This window comes from Cebidichthys violaceus, unplaced genomic scaffold, assembly GCF_023349555.1.
Source record: "Cebidichthys violaceus isolate CVI_PGR_0920_01 unplaced genomic scaffold, fCebVio1.0.p SCAF_9, whole genome shotgun sequence".
NCBI classification, from domain to species: Eukaryota; Metazoa; Chordata; class Actinopteri; order Perciformes; family Stichaeidae; genus Cebidichthys; species Cebidichthys violaceus.
The window spans coordinates 11,863,066-11,885,427 of NW_027176975.1; the positions used below are offsets into that span (position 1 = coordinate 11,863,066).

A 22,362-nucleotide genomic window follows, 5' to 3' on the forward strand; every position below is an offset into this window, starting at 1 on the left:
GCCGAGTACAAAGCGAACCAAAACAAGGACAGAGCTGTCATATCCAATGGCGCTGGGTAATAATTTTAACAACATATGTTTGGTCCAGAGTTCACGAAATAGAGACAGTAGCTTTGATGGATAACTACAGATGTCAACATCAACATTTCCAAAGTTGGTGCAGGATATCACATAAACATCAGTTTAATGTCATCATGCTCACTGAGCTTTGAGGTCTCAAGTTCATATCTGTGACTAATTTGATCCAGTGTCACTTCTTTATAAATCCATGCCTAGCGTGCTCCACTCTTACCTGGCCTAGGTTGACTTTCTGGTGTGGCATGAGGTGAGCGACAGCGGGGCCAGTTTAAGTCAACTCCATAACATAACACCAACAGTAGTTTAACAGCTGTGAAGCACATGAGGAAGGACACTTTATACCTGTATAAGCAAAAGAGGCTTTTTTTAAGCTCACAGAGGCTCCTGTAGGCTTAAAGCTGGCATCTGAGTGCTTTCTTTTACAGTACTACCATTGGTAAGTCAACAGCTAACAGAAAAAACAACAAGGTAGAGTACATCTTCAACAATGCATAAATAAACATACACTAGTATGCCAGAGACAATCTTAACATAAAACACTCACATAACTGGTTATGGTTCTACTAATAGATCTTTTCAGACATGGCAGCAGCTACTCCGGGGATTTCCGTGTTTATTGACCAGCTATTTCTGGTATGCAGCTTTGTAAATTCATGGCATGCATGCATTGTTTTACTGAAAACAGTCCCTGGGAATTCGTTCTATCACACGTTATCGTTTCATCACCTGCTATGCTTTTGATGGTGAAAAGGCTTCGTGCTATCTTGACTGCTGTTCCATTTGTATTATGACCATAATTATCAGCATGTATCTGATACGCATTGTAATCAGCTTTATCTGGGTGACGGACGTTTTTTCTTGTCTCTTGTGATTTAACACGTTCAACAAGAAAAGCTACTCCGCACAGTGGCAAAAACTAAATATTGCATGGTCAATTACAGAGACAAAGGAAGAGCACACATTATGAAGTGAATAGCACTAAAATAGCCACAATTTAACTTGTGTAAGTAATAAACGTGAGTGAATGTAAGTTCAGGGCCAGCACATGGCAGAAGAGGACTTTTGTGTAGACAAAGGCCTCCATACAGGCATCGTGTTAAACAAAGCTCAAACACCTGCTGATGTGGTTCTGGTGGTAATTCAATAGCAGATGTAAGTCATGGGGACTTTGCATCAGAAGGAAAGGCAAGCTCCCGAGAGATTCCAGGTTCCTAAATAACGTAACACACTAGCAGACAAACCAAAGACCCCGCTACATCAGCTCTTAGGTCATTTTGATGACGCCTTTCATAATGCCCTACGCCACCACTCCTAAAAGCTGTCACTTTTGAACAGAAGCATCCTTACACATATGCATATGTATTTTCATAATTGTTTGTGTGGGTACATACAATACATGAATGTGCAAATGTGCACATTATGCACATTTGCGAATGCATATACATATACACTACTTGCATATAGCATACATTTCAAGCAAGCAAACAAACACACACCCACACACACATACATACACACACACACAAACAGCCAATATCCCGAGTCAGGCATCTGGAAAATATCTAAGCTAGTAAAAGGCCTGTATAAGGGCAGCTGCAGTCCAACTGTGTAGGCATGTCAGGGAGACTGAAGAACAGCAGGGAGCCAGAAGGATGAGGTGAGAGGTGTAGCGAGCATAGCGCCATGTTGAAAGAAATCAGTACTACCTGGGGAGAGAGAGCTGGTACATTATGTCCTACCACTTAGCTTTCATGCTGTTATTTTCGTCGTATTTATTGCCTCTGGCACTGAGTTCTAATGGATGCTGTGTTAACTGAGTTGTTAGATGCTTAACACTATATTTAATTTATACATGATGCTGAAATCTTAATCTTGAATTTTTACAAAAGAGAAAATAAACAGGAACAGAAAGTCATTAATCACTTATGAGCAAACCACTACTAAGGCTTAATGGTTTGAACAAATTAAAAAAATAAACTGCGCTACAAACACATACCCTGTTTAATGGAGCATGGTTTGAGCTGTGGAATGCATTAGAAGGCTTGAAACTATACGGTATAAGGGAGGCTTAGCATCCTCCACACAGCATCGAAGACATATACTTCAGGTCAAGACCAAAAAAAGATGGCACCAGGGATCAGATTCTACACCATTTAGACAGCAAATACATCTGGTTTGAAAGGGGACTTACAGATGTTATGCACATCAAAGAAATCCTAACTAAAAAGTGGTTGTGAACATTATCACTTTTACGATGCTTGCAATGCTATACATAAATCACGGCAGTTTCAATGGCAATCTAAACCTGGAGGAAGGACGGCAGCTGAAGGGATGATGGTGCTTAAATACAGTACGTCCTCATTCAGCTGGAAGTGTTGGGTTTCTCAACAATTGATCATGTCACATACAGTAGAGGAATAGTGAAATGCAACATAACAGGTCGATTTTATCCATCGTTTATCCCTTGTTTAAAATATTACAATACACGGATGACTGAGAGAAATCTACACAAATATATCCACCACCAATACGGTCAGGATCAGAGGTTTACCTCTAACTGGACCATCCATCCTAAAAAGGTATGCACTCTCAGTGTAGATAGATTTTGGAATTTATTTTTAATAACCATTATTTAACTTTTCCTGTTTCAAAACAAAGCACAATGATACGTTTCTTTACAGACTGCATCAGAATCAACATGGCAACATATTCTTGATCCAAGATATTAATGGCACTCAATCAAGGTAAAAAGGGCCTATTGTAGCTTGTATATCAGACCCTCGACTGTAGCAAATGATTGCCCCAGAGGGGGTGTAGGGTGTAGGTGGGGTCTATCTTTTGAAATAACTGACGTCTGAGGGACGCAAGGTGTCAGGGGGGACTTTGGTAAATGGCAGCATGTGGCAAGGTCGCCTCTCCATTTGTCTGCCGGTGGGAGGGCAAAGGGCCGCTGTGTAGTGGGACTATAGCTCTGTGACTACCTGACAACCTCCTGCGGCCCTGCAAGCAATGAGGGCCCTCCATCTTGTGTCAGTGTGGCGATGTCTAGGACTGGCGTGGTGCAGAGCAAAGTGCTCTCCCCTCCCTTTCAGTGCCTCTCTCCACCTCCCGGAAGCATCCATCACAGCGTTCCCCAGTGGGGCGTGGGTAACGGATCGACTTTCCTCCGGAGCGCTAATCAATCCGACTCTCGCTACCTCTCCCTGGGAACATTTATGGCCTGCCATAAAGCAGGCCTTTGGGGCATTACGGCACCCAGTAATCCTGCTAAGTGAGCAATATTTCCCATCTCTGAGGCTGCAGTTAGGCGGGTTGGGCCATAAATAGCAGAGTTAATCTGTGGCCGTGACTTCTCGGCCAACCCTTAGTAGTCACAACCCCACTCGGGCCAAGTGAGAGCCACCAGGCGGCCAAGGTAAAACAACTTGTGAGACGAAACGATAAGGTGGCCTTCTCCAGTGAAGTAGCCGTTGGATCGCTGCTTTTCCCTTGTTTCCCACCTCTCTGTAGTCTTCCCTCATGGAAAGAGTCACTGAGGGAGCAAGCATCTATCATGGAGGATACAAGGCTCAGTTGGAATAGTTCTCTCTATTAGCTAGCAAGTTCATAAACTATCTATGAAGACAACAGTTTGTCACTGTGCAGTCCAAACACCATTCGTTACAGAGCCTGGAGTTCACAAGCAGCTGCCAATAACTGAACGGATGAACATAAAGCAGATAACAGAGGAGGTAGACAAGGCAAAGGAGATGCTGATCAACTGACTTTACTTTGAACACAGTTATAATAGCTCTATGAGATGTGAAGTGAGAACCGATGATTAAAAAACCCAACATGAATGTAAAAAATGAGCCACAGAGGGAAAACAATAAAGCCAAGAATGTGGCTGTATTTTTTCAGACTTCCTGCCAAGGTCAGTGAGTTCTCCTCAAAGGGGAGCCACTTCACGATTTTATGCCCAGCTGAGTTAAAACAGATACGTCGATGTGCTAGTATTTCGTCAGAACATCTTAAAACGGGTCGTTTTCTCTCAGGGCACCAGTGGGAGTTCCGCACAGTGAAACATAGAAGATAGAATGCAAAGCTAGCCTTAGGTTGAGCGTTGCCAGAGGGCTACAGCAACCACCTCCCCTTCACCAATAACTGCTGCTGCTGCTCGGGTTGATCCCATTTTATTTTATTCCACCCATCATGCATCAAAATGTCTCCCTGAGGTACCTCTGCTTTGAGCAGAGGCCTCCATCTCTTTTTTTTGCTGGAAGGCCAAGTCTCTCCATCACACCACGGGTGCAGGAGTCAAGGTCTTCAAACCTCGGCCCACAGCAGCCCTGCTCAGCTCAGCCAACCCCCCCAGGCTGCCTGCTTGTCAGTCATAAAAGCTTGCTGACGTTTTTAGTCTTTGGTTCAGGTCAGAAACCTGACATTGTTTTCCCATTCAGAGCTAGGCAGAAACATGACAGGTGTCCATGGAAACAACATTTGTGCAGATGCTTCCTGTTCTTTGAAGATTTCAGAGTTTTTTTTTCTAACATGTACGGTCAGTTTTCACCGTGCTGCCATACCTCTTGAGCAGAAAAGGGAGGATAGTGCACGGGTTCATCGACAGGTGATGGTACAGGACAAATGATGGGTATTTCTAAGAATACACTTTTCTAATTAACAGATTTAACATCAAGCTCAAGCAGAGCTATAATGTATTAGATGAAATAATCAATGGTTATTTAGTCAATGTTGAACAATAAGACAATATGCAATCTAATTCAATACATAAAGTATGGCAACGGCTTTAATGAATATACAAGTAAAATATTAAGTAAAAAAAAAACCTAAGGCAACTTCACCTTTTTGAGAAGCGTGATATGAAAATAATCATACCTCACATACTTCACTTCAAACAGTGAACACATGTTTTGAATACAGGATAATTAATTATACCTTCAAAATAATTTAAGAATGCCATCTTTCATCACTTTTTATTTTTCCAGGAAATCCAACTTCTGCTTTGTCAAACTGTGATACCATGGAGCGTGAGGCATAGACTCTGAAAGACTCTGACATGTTCTTTGATTCCTCCATTTGCTGTTCTTCATCTTATCTGCATGTCATATTTATAGTAGCAGCTAGCACACAGCCATTTGTGGTTAACCTCTGCTGATGAATCTTGTCAAAAGTAGTGTTCTTCTCTCTCCGCCCTCCTCTTTGAAGCAGCCTATGGAGGCCTCCTCTCTGTTGGAGACCTGGGCACCATCCAAGAGGGCTCTGTCAGAGATCTGTGTAGCCCAGCTCCAGTTTAGTGAGTTTCTGGGGGTGTGATAGGGCCCTGGGTGATATTGAAGTAACACCAGTCACTGCTGTTGTTGCTGTTGATGGACCTGGCCAAGGCTGAGTAATGCTCTGGGGCTCCCAAATCATTTCCACTTGGAGCAGGAATGAACCTTTACTACAATTGGATTTGGATGGTTTGGACGGCTGACAAAAACCCCCCTCATCATCTAGATGTAAAGGCCTGCCCCCATCAGACAGAGTCCTCTCTTGCTCTTTGTGTTTATGACCAATAAAAGCTCAACAACTGATGTCATCAACGACCATAGATACAGGGGGCTGCACTGTAGCTGAAACAGATGATTGGACTGTTACCCTGAAGGGAAGTTATCATTGTAAGGCTGAACAAGCATGAACCATGTGATCCACTCCGACCCTGTGAGCAGGAATTCCAACTCCCTCACAGCTAAAAGAGGAATGAGGAGCATTAACTTTGTACAGGGGACTATGTCACAGAGAGGGAATTGGAAAGGAGGAGGGGGAGAGGGACGGTATTCTTAGCAGTAACAGTGCTACTGCACTCATAAAACCTTTGCTTTATCTCTCTCAACAATCAGTCTAATTATGTTCATTGGAGGAGTCCAATTAATCCTCCATTGTCAGCCGGTGGCTAAGTGTTTCTCTACCCCGCACGCTGCCGCACACAGGCAGAGCGGAATCTGCAATTAACACTACCCAAATTTATTTAGCACCACTTGCCTCAGCTTCTGACTCCTTCCAATTATGCTTAATCAATCCCACCAGGAGGTGGCGGGGGAGCGGGGCATTGGGGAGGTCACTGTCATTTGCTGCAACAAACCCCTCTGCGCCACCCAAAGGCCAGACATGTCAGCGAGGTTGTCATGTGGCAAGACATGCAAGCGTTTCTTGCTGAATAGCTAACTAATTCCCCCACCTGGCCCTGCCTGTGGTGCCTCCTCTTGCTCCATTGTTGGTGTTAATTGAAAAACTTGCGTTACAGACTAAAGGTGGCTGTCCTTGTCTTTCAAAGCCCTCTGGACAAACAGCAGGACCTGGCCTACCCACTTCTCTTGTCTCCACATTGCTAATTAAATGACCACAGAATAACTGAACTATTAGGAATGCAACCTGTCACCATTGTCCGACTGATGACAGAAGTCCTGTCTATTCTATCAAATAAGCTATTGCTGGCTGCTCTAAGTGTAGAGGATACTCCACACAGTCAGACGACATTTAATTAACAAAAGTATTGAAAAGAGCTGCAGCGGTCGCCAAAGAAAAAAACCTATGTTCAGCAGGGGGAGGAGAACTGCGGACCCGGACTGGGGATATTGTTGAGAGGTGGAAAGAGCACTTTGAGGGACTCCTGAACCCAACCAACACAGCCTCCATGGAGGAGTCAGAGTTTGAAGACTCGAGGGAAGAATCAATCATATCCCTGGCAGAAGTCGCTGATCTGATCTGCGGTGGATGAGATTTGCCCGTAAATGCTGAAGGCTGTGGACATTGCTGAGCTGCCTTGTCTAACACACCTCTTTAGTGTAGTGTGGAGGTAGGGGGCTTTACCTGTGGAGTGGCAGACAAGGGGTGGTTCCCATTTTTAAAAAGGGGGACCAGAGGGTGTCCTCTAATTATTGAGGCATCACACAGCACAAGCCTCCCTGGGAAAGTTTATTCTGGGGTGCTGGAATTGTCAAACCTCAGATCCAGGAGGAGCAATGTGGATTTCGTCCTGGCCGTGAAACAGTGGTCCAGCTCTAACCTTGCAGGAATATTGGTGGGGTCATGGGAATTTGCCAATCTAGTCAACATGTGTTTTGTGGACTTTGTGAACGTCACTTACTACATTAAAAGTCCTGACAGTTTCAACTTTTAACCTAAATACTGTGTATTTTCCAGGAAATATACACAACATGTTACCTAGCAATTAAATACTTTAAAGCAATAATGTTGAAATTGTAATTAACTATGACCCATTGTTTTGTACTACAGCCTCAAAACAATCTAAAATGTAGTTTTTATTGCATGTTTTATTGCTGTTATCCTGCTTTGTAGATACATGACATGTGCTTCTGCATGTTTGCAGAATACGGGCTGATATAGACAGTAGTATGCTCGTGTCTAACACTTTGCCTCCCTCAAGATAGCCTTTTGTACCAGCGCTGTAAAACCAAAGCCCCAGAGTGGGCACAGACACTGGGAAGGTAAGCCCACTGACTGGAATAACCATGTTACAAACCTGCCGTAAAACGCCACTAATATTTAATGCCTTGCTGTCAGGTCTGAAGGGCACAGCACATGGAGGGACTGTGCAGCCAAGTGTGTGTCCCTCTGCAAGGCTCACTGCATCTGTGAGCGGAAGAAAATCTGTAAACAGGCGTGTGTTTGTGTGTGTGTTCTTCTAGCTGACCAGAAAAAAACCCAATCTTGATTTGCCTTCGACTTTTTTAGCTCACAGCATTAATATTTGCACTGATCCGTGTCAGCTGCAGACACGCTGTAATACTTCCTCACCACAGAACAGCCGGTGGCAAGTCCCTTACTAATCCACGGGGTGTATCAGGTGATGGAGGCATCACTGGACCTGATAACATCGCAATGTCTCTGGCAGGATCAGGTTGAAGAGGCACCTATTGGGTGAGGCCAGGCTAATGGTAGCGGATATCAGATCATGGCCTGTCACTGTAAAAACCCTGCGCTTGTGTAATCCTTTGATAATAGACACATTTAGAACCAAGGACGCTGGTGAAACTGTCAACATGCCAGCCATTGTGAATCTAATGAAAATCAATGTCAGAGGTGACATGTGTGTGCATGCAGTGTCTTGTCTGTGTGTATGTATGTGTGTTGGATATATAGGATGTGTATCTGTCTGTGTATGGGCATCCACATATTTTTATGTGTATCTGCATTTGTGAAATCATGTAGGTCTGTGTGTAAGTGCATTATGTGTGTGCAAGTCATATGAAGATGTTAGAGCATGTGTGTCTACGGGTGTTGTGGGGTCTGGCTCTAAAAATAGCATTCTCCTCTTGACCTAAGTGCCAGGCTGTGGTAATTCTCCAGTGTAGCGTATTACTTTCAGACCGACAGCAGTTTAAGTCCGGAGCCCCGTACACCGGCGCAGTCCAAACACAGGCACCTTGGGATGCCGTCCACTTAAAACAAGCAGTCGAAGCGCATTAACATTTCAAGATATTATTTCAAAAGGTGGGGGAAATTGCTGCTGAATATTTCATGGGCTCCAGTATGAGTCGTATGTATCCCTCTGTGGCTGCAGCAGTGGCAGAGGTCGGAGTTTTAGCGGTTTGTGGGGTTCCGGCGAAGACAAGACCTGTGGGAGCCGACCTGGGCATTTGAAGAGAGTCTGGTGATACAGTCCTGCGCTACATCAGTGTCAGAGGGGACTCCACTTTAAAGAGCAATTATACTACCATTACCGGCTCATTAATTAAACTGAGAGCGACCAGAGTAATTCACCCTTGTGACCACGCAGAACGTGCTCACAGCTCGCTGCACCGCTCAGATATCATCCAATCAGTATTGCAACGACGCACTGCTAATTGGTGACGTTGTTATGTCTGTGGCTCAGTGTCACAGCTCAAGTCCAGCCTTTGACTTCAATCACATGCCACACCTTCCAATTACTCTCTAATGTTTCCCACTGTGTGCTAACTAATTAAGGAGAAATACCTAAAAATTATTCTTAAAGACTCTTTACAGTCATTTGGTTGTGTTGGAACCGAACAGACGTTTATTTGAAAATTAACAATCTGGCCTAGGTGAAATATGGACATCTGCGCCTACACACATTAAATAAAAACTATCTTACACAAACTGGGTCTTTACGATATCTTAGAGATACCTTATAATAAGTTGTATAATACTAATTGTGCTCCCCAACAGTGAACATGTGACTTCAGACTGAACATACACGGTGCTTCACACCCATATGTTCGGAGAGTTCCACTCCTCGGGCCATCTCCTTCCCTCAGGGCTGGTGATATGAGCCCTGACCCTCTCCCCTCCAAGAGGTCAACGACAAGAACCCCCCCCATCTGGATCCAGCTCCCCTGCGACTTCTAGGAGGCGTGTCCCAGTCTGCCACTTCAAACCCCCGCCTCGGGGTGTACATGCTCTATTGTGCAAAAGCAATCATCCCCCCCCTCTTTGTTTTGCAAATGGCCTATCCCACATCATTTTACATACACACTCCAACCACTGAGCTCTGGGGACTGTCCAGGAAGTAATTGTGGCTTTTGTGCGTGTGGTCCCCCCTCCCTCTTCCTCAAAAGGTGCCGCGCCCCCTTGTCAGCTGTCATCATATAACTGCCCCCAGACCCAGAGGCCTAATGACAGGATCTATAGTACATGAAAACACAATTATAGCCCTTGGTTCAATTGGTACAGTGTGAATGGCCTTTAAAACAGGAAAGAAGGAACCAAACACATGCTGCCCGCTGGAAGGCATATAAGTCTGAACAATATCCCCTAAATCACCACCCATTGAAACACACAGAGCGTCACGTTAAGTCTGAACATGTTAAATATATCTTGTTTAAGAGGCTATCCTTATATTGGTGATATTCTAATTATAGGACATGCTTGACGCAAGGAGATTTCTAGATGTGGATAAATCTGACCTTGTGCAGCAGCGCTACTTGCTGTTTTAATGAGCTAATATGAGTGATGGCGCTGGCATACACAACCCACACATGAGCCTTGGTGTTCCGGTGTTATTTCATTATCTTTGACGATGTTTTCATGGCAATATTTGAAGCCACATTAAGCATCCATTACAAGACGCTGCAGGAAACATGTTGATGGAACCTGCAAAAGATCCACCGCCTGGGTTCAATATTGCAAACCCAGACGTACTTTACATTAGGCAGTCAAAATGGCAGGAGAGGCGAGGCCTCCCACCATCTCTTTCAAATGGGAACAGTGACCCCCAATGGACAATGTGCAATCAAGCAAAGGGTTAACACAGCATCATCCACCAGCTCCTCATGTATGTGGGTGCAATAACTCTCTACTACAGCAGGGGTCAGTGTTGTATCACAGCAGAACTGAACGGAGCGAGACAGAGAAGGAAAGCTGTGGCTGCAAAGATCACATCTGTCTCAGTGACACCACTAATCCCATTTAAGCTGTCTGAGTTAATGTCCAGCTTTGCTAGTCGCCAACCTCCCCCCCAGGCACAGGGCTATGAAAACAGGGGCAGGGGCCTCAGCAGATCCCATTAATGTAGTGACCCTAGTGGGCTAAAGTGGCAAAGATGACACTTAGACACTTAAACGTTCAGACGCCGCCAAGTAGGCAAGCATTTCATCACAGCCACTTGTACAGACACATACACACAATAATCTACACACACAAATAAGACCACACGCACACAGAGGAGAACACACACATCCCATTGCAGAACACACATAGCATACAAACGCTGACACAAACACACTGAAGACACCTGACAATTAAATGGAATCTAATCAAATATGTGCTAATTCAAGCGCTTATTAAAACAAATTTGATACAACTGTGACAAGGAGAGAAAGAGAGAGATTTGTAGATGACGGTGGAGAACAATACAAGTGGAGGGTAGCAGCCTACATGTACCGCACAAACCTGTCAGGATACAGCCTGGCCTCTCTATTGTCTTCCCCCTCTTAGGCTTGTCAAAACACACAGGCCCCCAAACAAAAGACCTCGTACAAGTACAGGAGGCTTCTCTTTTCAGGGGGCTCAGGACTGCCACCCACTTTCATCCTACCGAACAAAAACCAGATCCCTCCGTCCGTAAAGCCTCCTGTGTAATACAGTACGCTGTGCTCAGTACAGCAGACGGCTGCCAGCCTCTGGATAAAGAGGTAGCCAGGGAACCTGACCCTTGGCAGTACTGTGTTACAGTCCTGCTTCTAGGGTTTAACTAATACGTGATTTTCAAGGCCAATAGTATTATTTTGTACTATGGCTACACTTTTTTTAAGAATTCCGTGTGTTCCGTTTCCTTGAAATTCTTGATAATCACAGAAACAGCCGAGACACTACTAACACATTAAACTCACCATGTGTTGCGTGCTTTGATAAAACACTGGGGCCAATTGTTTCTGAATTATTTCCATTTCAGTAGGTGAAGACACCTCATGAAAGCTTTCACAGACACCTGCTGCCCCCTTGTTTCCAGGGAATATCTTTCTGGTACACATGAAGTGCTACCATTTGTTGAAGGCAATTTTGATGCAAGAAGACCTTTGTGATTAGCTTGTTTGATGAAAGCGTTTCACAATAAATCTGACCTCACCTGAACTCAACCTATTACACTCTACTTTGCAGAAAGCTTTTGCGGGAGGAATATAACTCCACCCGAGATTTCCTGGAGCACACTCTTCTGAACGTCTCCCTGACCATTACTGTAATATAAACCACAATGATGCTGTAAATCATAAAGCACGGAGTGTAATAAAGTGTCTCTCCCTTCTGTCTGTTCTAGTTAAACATCTACTAGGGGCAATGCATCTGTTGCTATAGCTCCAGTAGATGCAAAGATGAAAAATGATGTAGCCGGGGAGGTCCCACTTTAATAAATTAAATAAAAAAAGAAAGTAATCACAACTAGACAGCTAGTAAAGCGCAGATAAAGGATGTCTTGGCAAATTTATTACAGCAAACACTTGCCCCCTGAGTCCAAAACGACTGCACTGAAAAAAAAATATGCACCTCAATGTAAGTGCAAAATTAAAAATTGCTCTAAAATTATTTTTACCCCTTACTTTTACCCCTTCCTGTAATATCAGAAAGCACACATCCAGGAGGAGATCCTCCTTGCCTCTGCTACCTAGTCCAATCCCAGCATGCACTAGCCTCAACTCCAGCAGAGCATGACTTTAGATCCCTGGTAATTTAATGTTGCCAGATCTAATTGTCCCCAGAGTCGTTGCTCTGAAGTAGCCCTGCTGTATCTCAATGGCTGTGGCTTGTTAAAAGTGATGGGACGTGTGTTTATGTGCGTGTGTAGACCTACAGTACAGCAACTCGGTCAAGTACCTTACATGGCCTGACATTAATCACTGTGCACTGTCCCATGCAATATTCACCTGGCTAAGCACAGCAGGCGCAGAGGGTGTCTGGCTTTGTCATTCGCTTCCCTTTATTTCCAGTTCTATTTCGGTCTCTGTCTCTGCGGTCTTTCTGCCTCTCTCTCTCCTCGTCTAAGGGGTTGGGAGGCTGAGGCTGTAGCCGCTGGGAGTGGGGGGGTGATGGATCTTGAGGAGAAATCCTGAGAGGGCTTAATTTTTTTCTGAAGGTAGCATTTATCTAACTGACAAAGTCATTTTACCAGTCTTCCCATTGAATGTCTGTTGAGATTTCTCCTGTGGGTCACATTTATCACAGCGGCATTTACAACTTAGTGTGTCAATCGTATCTATGAGGCATCAGTTTTCCAATCCATTTTGACAGAACAGTCACATCTTGAAATTAATATCCTCTTCGTTAACCATCTCCACAAATCTCACTATCTGGGGCCAGTTCAGAATGGAACCCAGTTCAACTCCAGACCGTACCCTGGGACTGGAGCAGCACAGATGAATTCCTTCTACGCTCTCTCCCCACCTCTATTTCAACACCGTTGTGACTGTTCCCTCATTCTTTCCCAGCCTTCCCCCGGCATCCCGGGCAAAGTCAACACCACCAGCCTCAGAGGAAAACCATCATCACACTAAATCCACTGTGTTCAGGTCGTCTGCATTCAGGAAGCTTGAAAACACAGAGGAAGGTACGTGCCCCCAAACACAAAGATCATTTCAGCGAAGGGAGCATGAAAAGTATATTGACTTTTTCACCAACTATACTGTGATACTGATATATCTCATTAACAGAAATCATTTTTGCAATTATTTACTTATCATCTATAGGAAGTATTTACCGTTGATTGACTAACTTACCGTGATCAATATCAGTGGCTCAAAGAATACTTCACTTCGATTATTGGTTTTCAAAAATTCTCTTCATTTGATTTTTCAACAGAAATTCTCCAACAACGACTTAACAAAAGAAGCTGTGTGAACTTTTACGTGCTTATCAATTTTAGCAAGCAGTTTTACAACACATTTCATGTAAACTGTCTGATCACTGATCTAATTAGCTGGCTTTATTATTCTCTACTGGGGAAATGTGTTTCTCATTTATGACATGCCCATACTACTATGGTATATGTTTTGCTGGAGAGTCATCAAATGTTCTTGTAATTCCTAATGCAGCAATTGAAGTTAATTAAGTCATAAATTATTAATTTTAAACTCCTAATTTGCAGTTTTACTGTATATTTACATTGATTCAAGCCTATTCCATTTAAAAGGTGGCCTCTTAATAGAGTCATGATTCACACAGGCTTGGTTGAACTACAGTAGGATTCTGTGAATATGTATCTCTATCCAGTACAAGCACATGCATGTTCATATGCTAACTGCTCTTTGATGTGGAAAAGACACACTGCCGTTTGATCATGCATGCATGTTGATGTTACATGCAGCTTGCTAATTGATCTGTCAGGGTCTATTACAAGTCACGCTCCTCCACTCATCTCTGTCTCTCTGCTCTGCACACACATGCGCACACTATCGCATGTCATGTGCCTGCAGACACCTCAGCAGCGTACCTCATTAGCTACTTATCTAATAATGCTCTTTGTTAAATTGCAGTGTTAACCAGAGCAACAGGAGTAAAGGCCATTTCTATCATGTTACCACTAACAAGCTTTTCGACTCTATAATTACATCAAGGATGTCACATTTTAGGGCTGATCTCATTACAAGTGCAACACTAGATGGTGTTTAAGTTCCTCAATCAACCACAACATTGTAAGCAGATAATCGTTTAGTGAAAGAAATGTGGTAGTTCTAGGAGAGTAAGGGGAACAAATATTACCTTGAATGGAAGAGGAAAAAAGCTATATGCAAAGTACATTTAAGTTACAGTAAATGAAAAATCGAATGTACTGTCCAGCTAAATGTTTTAATTAAAGTGAGTTAACAACACCAGAGTGCAGCTCAATCCACTTGCCCAGATTGACTCGGGGTGAAAGGGTTCACCTTGATCTCCAGCTAAATGGACTGGAAACTGGTTAGCCAGCGGAGTTATTGTCTCCTGAGCCGAGCTGCTACCGCTCAGGGTCGCGGCTCCCCAGATAACAACCACCCCGCCGTTATCAGTCATCCTGATCCCTTGCCGTTACCGCTGCCCCACTGCCAATGGGCGGCAGTACTCTATCGCAGCTCTCCGGCTGCCCCTGAACTATGCTCCAGTGCACTGTTAATGCCCCAGCTAATCTGATCTGTCTCCGGCTGGCTTACTGCTTATAAACATACCTCGATATGAAGATGGGGAAGTAATCTTGAAGCAGTAGGACAGGGGCATGCAGGACACTTGATATCCACCTGCTTGAGTGATAGTAAGGTAATAGAGTGTCCAGAGATGTTTTCCTACATCACATTGCTAGTGGGGAGTGTGTACAGCACAGAGTGAGCCACTAATGGACAGGGATGGTGATGTGTATGTGTAGCTATCAGTGTGTTGTTTGAGCGAGTCAGCATTATGTGTTATTCATGACTCCCTTTTGAAGCATATTGCATATGGCAGCATTTCATCTCTACTACTGGGTCCATACAATCTCAATTCACAGTCATCATTTATTATTATGACTACCAACTACTAACAGCAGGGCAAGTAAATAACTGGTACAAATGGTTTGATCTAATTCAAACAATCAGTACTGCCCTCAAAAAACATCTCCAAACAACATGTGTGACTGCTGGAGAAATGGCTCCAGACACTTACACTCACTCACACACAAACACACACACACACACACGCACGATGCTCGACCATTCCTGAGGTCCTGGTGAGCCTTGCAATTAGATCAAGTGCTGCCCCCCCAACTGCCTCTCTGTGACACACTCCGCTCCGACACCGCAGCTCCTGTCCTCCGGCGAGCTTCTGGCACCCTGGGGTGCCTCGAGGGTGCCAACACATCACCGCGCCTGTGGGTCTTAGTGTGTGACATACACTAGGGAACCCTCTGACTTGAGAGACGAAATAGAAATATGGATAGGGAAAACTAAGCTGGACACTAAGAGGGCAGCCTGAAGGACAGAGTAGTAACGCTCCAAGTGCAGCTGATCATTGTGGTGGAGAGAGCGTCCTAAAAGTATACGTCCCTATCAGAGTATTCCATCAATTTCAGCTGCCATAAACGCCTGTTTTGAAGCTCAGATGGCTGCTCTGTGTTGCCCTTTTCCCACAGTTACAACAACAGTGTTTATTTATGTGCGCATCCATCTGTTTAGTGTTTGTTGGATAAAGTGATCTACAGTTTGTCCTCTTGGATGTAAGTAAGAGTAAATGTTTACATGGGATTGTTAAATGAACTTGTCAGCACAGAGAACTGTGAATACTAAACCACACGACAGAGTCTGGCGGCGCTATTGCAAAGGACGTTTTCTGTGGCAGATGAAATCCGCAAAGGGCTCCTCATGGAAGCAAGTGTGTTTTATATGGGATTCCATCCATCAAAGACACTTAGAGAGCATGACGACATCACAGGCGTTGAGGATAAAGTAAGAATAGATAACTATTTATTACTCGCTCTATCATTCTCTCCTAAGCTGGTATCAAGCACTTGCTCTTACATTCTCCTCTCCAGAGTCACAAAAATAAAAAGAAGCTTCAGAGTGAAACTTTTACTGCAGCTGTGATCTGCTGCTCTGGAAAACAGCTGGGTAACAATTTTTGATATGCACTTGACCCAGAGAGATTGGACTCAGCAACAGTTAATTTATCAACACCTGATAGATGTATTGCCTGTATTTGTAAGGATATATAATTGAGAATGAAATCAATCAAATTCTTCATACACTCCTACAGGGCAGGTTGGCCCACAGGATTTGTAAAACACTCAGCGGATGTTGGGTTGGTTATGATGTGCCTTTACTTGCAACACATTCCTATTTAGAAACAATTCATATTGCATATTAAATCATATCACAAAGGTGTGGTGATCAAACACCTTTTATACTTCTAACTGAAGCAGAGAGGATCTATTCGAAGGTGTGGATCAACCGTTTCATTTTGAATAATGTTATCTATAATTAATTAGTCATGCAACATGATCATGTGCTGAGTCTTATCTGTGCTGTGATTATGGCTGAATTTGGGTGTTGCTGTTTCCCAGAGCATAATTGTTGATACTCAAAGTGAAAATGTAGCTGGGAATTGGGCGTTCTAGTTATGCATTAAAGGCACGCTTAAGGTTTCAGCATGCAGAGAACTAAACCCTTCGCAGGTTAAAAGATATCTTAGCTACTCAGACAGTGATACAGTCAAACATTGCTTGAGCTAGACACTGAGATTCAAGCAAGCAATTGATACAAGAAAAAAAGAAGGGATTGGAAAGTTTAGAAGTGAAGTAAGAGCAACAGGGCCTATGTATAAATCAGTCCATCTGGTAAGGGAGGTCAAAAAAGCACAGCAAGGGATATGCTTCCAGCAGCAGCTGAAGGAGTTCAACTTGCCAAAGTCAATGAGAGTCCATCCTCACCTCCTCCATCAGCGTCTGGTACGCACACAGCTGCCTCATGAAGAACAAGGGCAGCCTGCAGCGTATCGTTCGCTTTGCTCAGAGGGTGATTGGCTGCAATCTGCCATCCTTTGAGGACCTGTATGCCTCCTGAGACGGGCAGGAAAGATCGTGCCCTACCCCTCACACCCAGGACACAAACGTTTTGAGTCACTTTCTGGCAGGAGGCTGAGGTCCAACAGGACCAACACCTAAAGCCAGTTTCTTGCAGTGGGTCTCATCAACAAGGCCCCAGACCCCAACTGATTTGGACTCTTGGAATTCTTATTTCCTCTTAATATGTTTATTGTATGCACCAAACACTAAGACAAATTCCTTGTAAGTGAAAATATACTTGGCAATAAATCTTTTTCTGATTGCTGAGTTGAGTGAGTATTGTTACCTCATCACTTCCACTGTGACAAAATAAACATTTTGTTATGCATTCCTCAAAATGTAATATAATATTTGTGGTTTGGCTGATGGCAATAAAAAAAGGTAGGTGCATTTGTTGATGTACCTCCAGATATTACTTCAAATTGCTTTAAGGAAGAACAAGCAAAACGGCAAATGAATAGACGTAAGATGGAGCTATTCAATATGCAGTAATATAACTTTACGACAAAAGATCAAACATTTTATATGAAATATTAAACTTTCTTACCCCTGATTCTTTACTTCCCCATTATATATTCCAGGGACAAAAACATATCTGACTGCTGATGGGTAGAAACATTAAAAAACATAGTTTTAGCTTGAGTCTTCCTGTGGGTTTTGAGCTGGTTTCATGAGCTCTCTACTATATTAATGTCCTTGGGAGTATGTGTAGTAAATCTTCAGACGAAGTTACGGCAAAATATGAAATTCAGCACAGCTGAAGTTACAAGGTTTTCTCATGACAGCAGCAGTTTGGAAATATTATGGAGTTATTATCCGAACTAGAATGTAGATCTGGTTCAGTAATTGCAGCCTATTGCACTTAAACTCTGGATAAGAGCATCAGCTAAATACATAATCTTTCACTGTCTCTTAGCAAACTAAATATCACAGCCAAACTCATTTTCAGCCATGTTAACTTCCTTAGGAAATCTTATCTAAGAGAGATATTTTTATCTGTGGAGGAGGCCTCCGGGCTACATAGCCTCATTATTTAGTTTGGCTTCCTGACTACATTTCCCCTCTTATCCTCAGCAGCACTATGGTAGAGCTTGGCCTCAGACAGGAGCATGAAAAAACATCCGCCCATTTAAACAAACTGTTAACACATAGATGGGCTATCTCGCTGGGACAGACTCGAGTCTGTGGGCTCAGCAGTGTGCTTGAAGCCGGGGACATTGGCAGCCCTCTATCCGCATTAACAAACAGAAAAGTCATGAAGAAAAACAAGAATGGGATAGCAAGGTAAATGCACCCGAAGGCAGCATACCAGCAACTTGTTTATGAAACCATGTTTGGTAGCATCAGGGCTCCTCAGTGAAGACAAGTCAAATACAGTGTGTATTCACACTGTATTCACACTTCACTGAGGTCCAAAGGCTATCTGACTCCCTAGGATTCCTTCCCAATGATATAGTCCTTGCTTGCTTTAGTAGGTGAATTACACAAAACACTACAGTCCCAAACAAGAAGAAAACTCCCATAGTGCACCTACAGTGCAGTTAAGGTCTCAGTCACACTTTGTAGGCTATCAGTACTGACATAGGCTACTGTAGTGTGGCCTCAACCCTGCATTAGCTGGTCGGTTGTGCTGCGCCAATAGTTTTCAAACACTAAACAAGGTGCTATTATCAAGAAGCAAATACATATAAATATAGACAAGTATTAGCCATCCCCCTTGTATCAACAAGTGATTACGTGATCACAGTAAATGAATGGTAGTCCATGGCGGCAGCCAGCAGCATCATGGGAAAAAACACTGAAGCTTTCACTTCAAACACATAGTAAGGGAAATGTATGTCTGTCCGTCTGGTTGTTTGTTACATATCTGGAGAATCGCTCATCCGATCTACTTCACACTTGGCAGGTGTGTTGCTGGGTGACCCCATGGAGTGCTTTGATGAAGTTGGTGCAATATCGTATTATATAATATTAATAAACTCCAGCATGTGGACTGCAGCGGGCAGATAGCGGCTCATTGAATGCAGTTCACTTTGACTGCTGATGCTGGATATGCTAACGCTACATCACGTTGCTACCAAACTTGTATTTCTTTCCCGGTCAACGAGCAAAGCAGAAAAATGCTGTTAGGTTTTACCAACTTAAAACTTTATTGCCAGAAAAATACCTCCAGATAGATAGAAAGATAGATACTTTATTCATCCCGCAAGGGGAAATGTGTTCGCTACAGCAGCAAAAATATATTTAAGCAATCAAAGTAACAGAGTAAAAAACTCATTAAATCCATTCTCTTCTCTATAACCCTGGTGGTTATGTCAAAGCAAGCAAGTAGTATGCCTGTTTGGAAATGAACGCCTCTGCTAAGTGCATTTCATCGATATTGCAGCCAGTAGTCGACTACTGTGCCACTTGAGTGTGTACTAACTTACAACACTAATAACGTTACCGCCAGCAAAATGCATCTGCTAATTAAATCCATGCTCTACTCTATACTTCTTTATAATCTGCAAAGTAACCAGTAAGAGTTCTTTGTCAAGTAAATGTAGTACTACAATGTTTTCCTGTGAAGTAGTGGTACACAGTAAGTAGTAGGCTATACAGCTGAGTTGTAGTAAAGTGCTTTGGGCGTCTTTTGTAAGTTATTTCAGGGTACAATGAGTAAGAATAGTAACACAATTCAATATTTGTCATATCATCAAACATCTTAATAAATCAATAGCTGTTTTTGACCCTTTTAGTTCAAGGGTCAGATGACTGTTTGGCAAAGTAGGCAATCTGGGCCTGGGGGCTTGAACTAAAAGGGTTTGGCATCAACGCACACAGTTAAAGCATTCGGCCCGTTCTGAACAGGCTCTGCATCAGTAGTGACTGACAAGATAAAGTCCCTTTAGACAGCAGCAAGCAGAAGGAAGCACTCAACGTCACCACCAACCACAATGTGAGAAACATGATAACTAATTACTAAAGGCTGCTGCTGACAAAAGAAATTAAAAAAAAAAAAGATTCTGGCAATAACCTGGACTTCCTAAGGGGGCAACGTCAGTAGTGTCAAAAGCTTCTATTTCAAAAACAATGAAAACCAAGTAAGAGTTTAAAAAAAAACATATATCATTTTCAAAATGACTGTAGCAATAGAAAGTCAATGTTTGCCAGCTCTGAATGGGCTTTAGAGACTGCTCACAAAAGGAGTGAGTATTTGAAGAAAATTATTTTCTCAAGTGTTAAAAACTGAGAAGGTTTTGATGGTGAACTGATAGAATGGACTGAAGTGTCTCATGTGAAAGTGAAGTTATTGCTTGACAACCTCAGCACTGTGGTACAAAGTCCCTGCTGACACAAGAATAAGTAAAGTCACATTTGACATGAGCGTAAGGCTCCGTTTACACTGTTCACTTCTTTCTGAAGATTCACTGTAGAGCTTGTTCTGCTTAAAAGGGAATGTGGACCAGCTGTTAGATGAATAGAAAGTATATATTTGGAGAAAGGCCTGTCCTGGTCTTAGTTAAAGAATAGTCATGGAAAGAACAGCACTGCCCAATCACAACAAAGCAGTCAGATGCTACTGAAGCAGCTGACTTGCTCATCTGCCTTCATGGAAAAGCTACAGTCATATGATAAAGATGTCCTATATACTACACATGTTGCTGGAGTTTTGACCTTCTCCATCCACTTTGGAAGTAGGTGAAGTCGTGCCAGAAGATCCAACTCAGCTCTTCTCTTTCAACTGAGAATTTCTTAAATATAAAAAAGGCTATGGGGTCAGACCCACTCACCATTTTGTTCTTCTTGGAGTAAGTCTTCTTCAGCAGCCTCTCGGTCATTCTCTCCTGCTCCCGCTGGGCGTGATGAAGGAAGCCATTCTCCAGAGCATCCACCACCGGCTGGACGTTCTCCTCTTCCTCCTCCACTTCCTCATCTTCCTTTTTCTGCCGCTTCGCCACCTTTTTCTCCTTCCACCGCTCCTTCTTTTCCTGTGTCTTCACAACTCCGGCCTTCTTCTGCAGAGAGAAGACGAAAGCAAATTAGAAATCTAAACACACAAAAAAAATAATTTGTGCAAGACATATATAGATGGAGTGGTTGATCCATCCATAAATGATCTTAACAATGTTGCGCATCTTGTTATTAAAAGTCGATAAGAACAGTGATTCAAATTCACCAAGGCAGTGTTAGAGGATGCCATATAACCTGTTGCACACAACCCTTACTTTTCGTTTTAAAAAGCCAAATTTGACTTTTCACAGGAATCCTGCATTCACACCCAGTGACACAGATACCAATCAATACCACACTGACAAAAGAGATTTACTGTTTTCATTGTCTCAAGCATTTCCCTAAAAACCTTGAAATCAGTGCAACAGGTGACAAGTCTATAAAAAAAGTGACACTTCACAGCGCTGCCTTTGAACAAGAACCAAGCAGACAGATATGTAGATGTATAGACAGAGGGGCGGGAGATGAATGTGTAGAAGAAGTGGAGGTAGGGTGTGTCACAGCTGGCAAACAGTCAAGCGCGCAGTCCCTTTCACTGCTGGCTTATACAAAGCAACACTCAGCCATAGAGCGGCGAGTCTCACTCTCTCTCTCTCTCTCTCTCTCTCTCTCTCTCTCACTCTCTCTCTCTCTCTCACTCTCTCTCTCTCTCTCTCTCTCTCTCTCTCTCTCAAGTCATCTTTAATCCTGTCAACAATAGAACAATGCCTTACTGGAGTCCATAATCACTTTATGGCTCATATATAATGAGCTTATGCTATGAAGAGCTGCTTTAACACACAGTGGGGAAAATACAGTCACTTTACACTTACACTATAAATGTACCTTTAACTAATCATTCCTCATGCTTCGGTTACTGCCTGTATGGGTGTTTGTTTATAGGAATTCAAAACATCATTTGTAACTGCCTGGTATCTTACTCAGTGTTTTTTCTTCGTCCCCTCCCCCAGTCACCTCCTGACCAGTATTTTACAGAGAGACAAAATTGCATCATGCTGTGTGTATGTGCTACCAATGCTAGTGTCTGGTGTTCGCTTCCTTTTAGATGCTGTGATGCACTAAGGTTCAAGTCTGACATTTCTTGTCAGTGTAGTGTACAGAAAACAAATATTTAACAACAAGGGAGCATGTTAGCATTCTACAAGTGCCCATAATTCCCGGTGCTACGACACATGATGTGGCTTTATGCAGTGTTCCTGTCGTATTGGAGTTATAATGATCACCAGTTTCTCACTTGAAAATGCAGTTCAAGCCTAGCTCCCGGTTGTAAATATGAT

The 22,362-nt window shown here is 43.1% G+C and overlaps 1 protein-coding gene across 2 annotated transcripts in view; it reads right to left on the reverse strand.

The window, feature by feature from the left end:
• The window catches only part of fbrsl1 (fibrosin-like 1), a 261,462-nt gene that overhangs the window by 165,884 nt on the left and 73,216 nt on the right, over positions 1–22,362 (reverse strand). For both annotated transcript variants that reach the window (XM_068703416.1, XM_068703415.1), the window contains exon 3: positions 20,866–21,090. In XM_068703416.1, the coding sequence (XP_068559517.1) occupies positions 20,866–21,090 (225 nt within the window). The remainder of the gene's footprint in view (positions 1–20,865; positions 21,091–22,362) is intronic.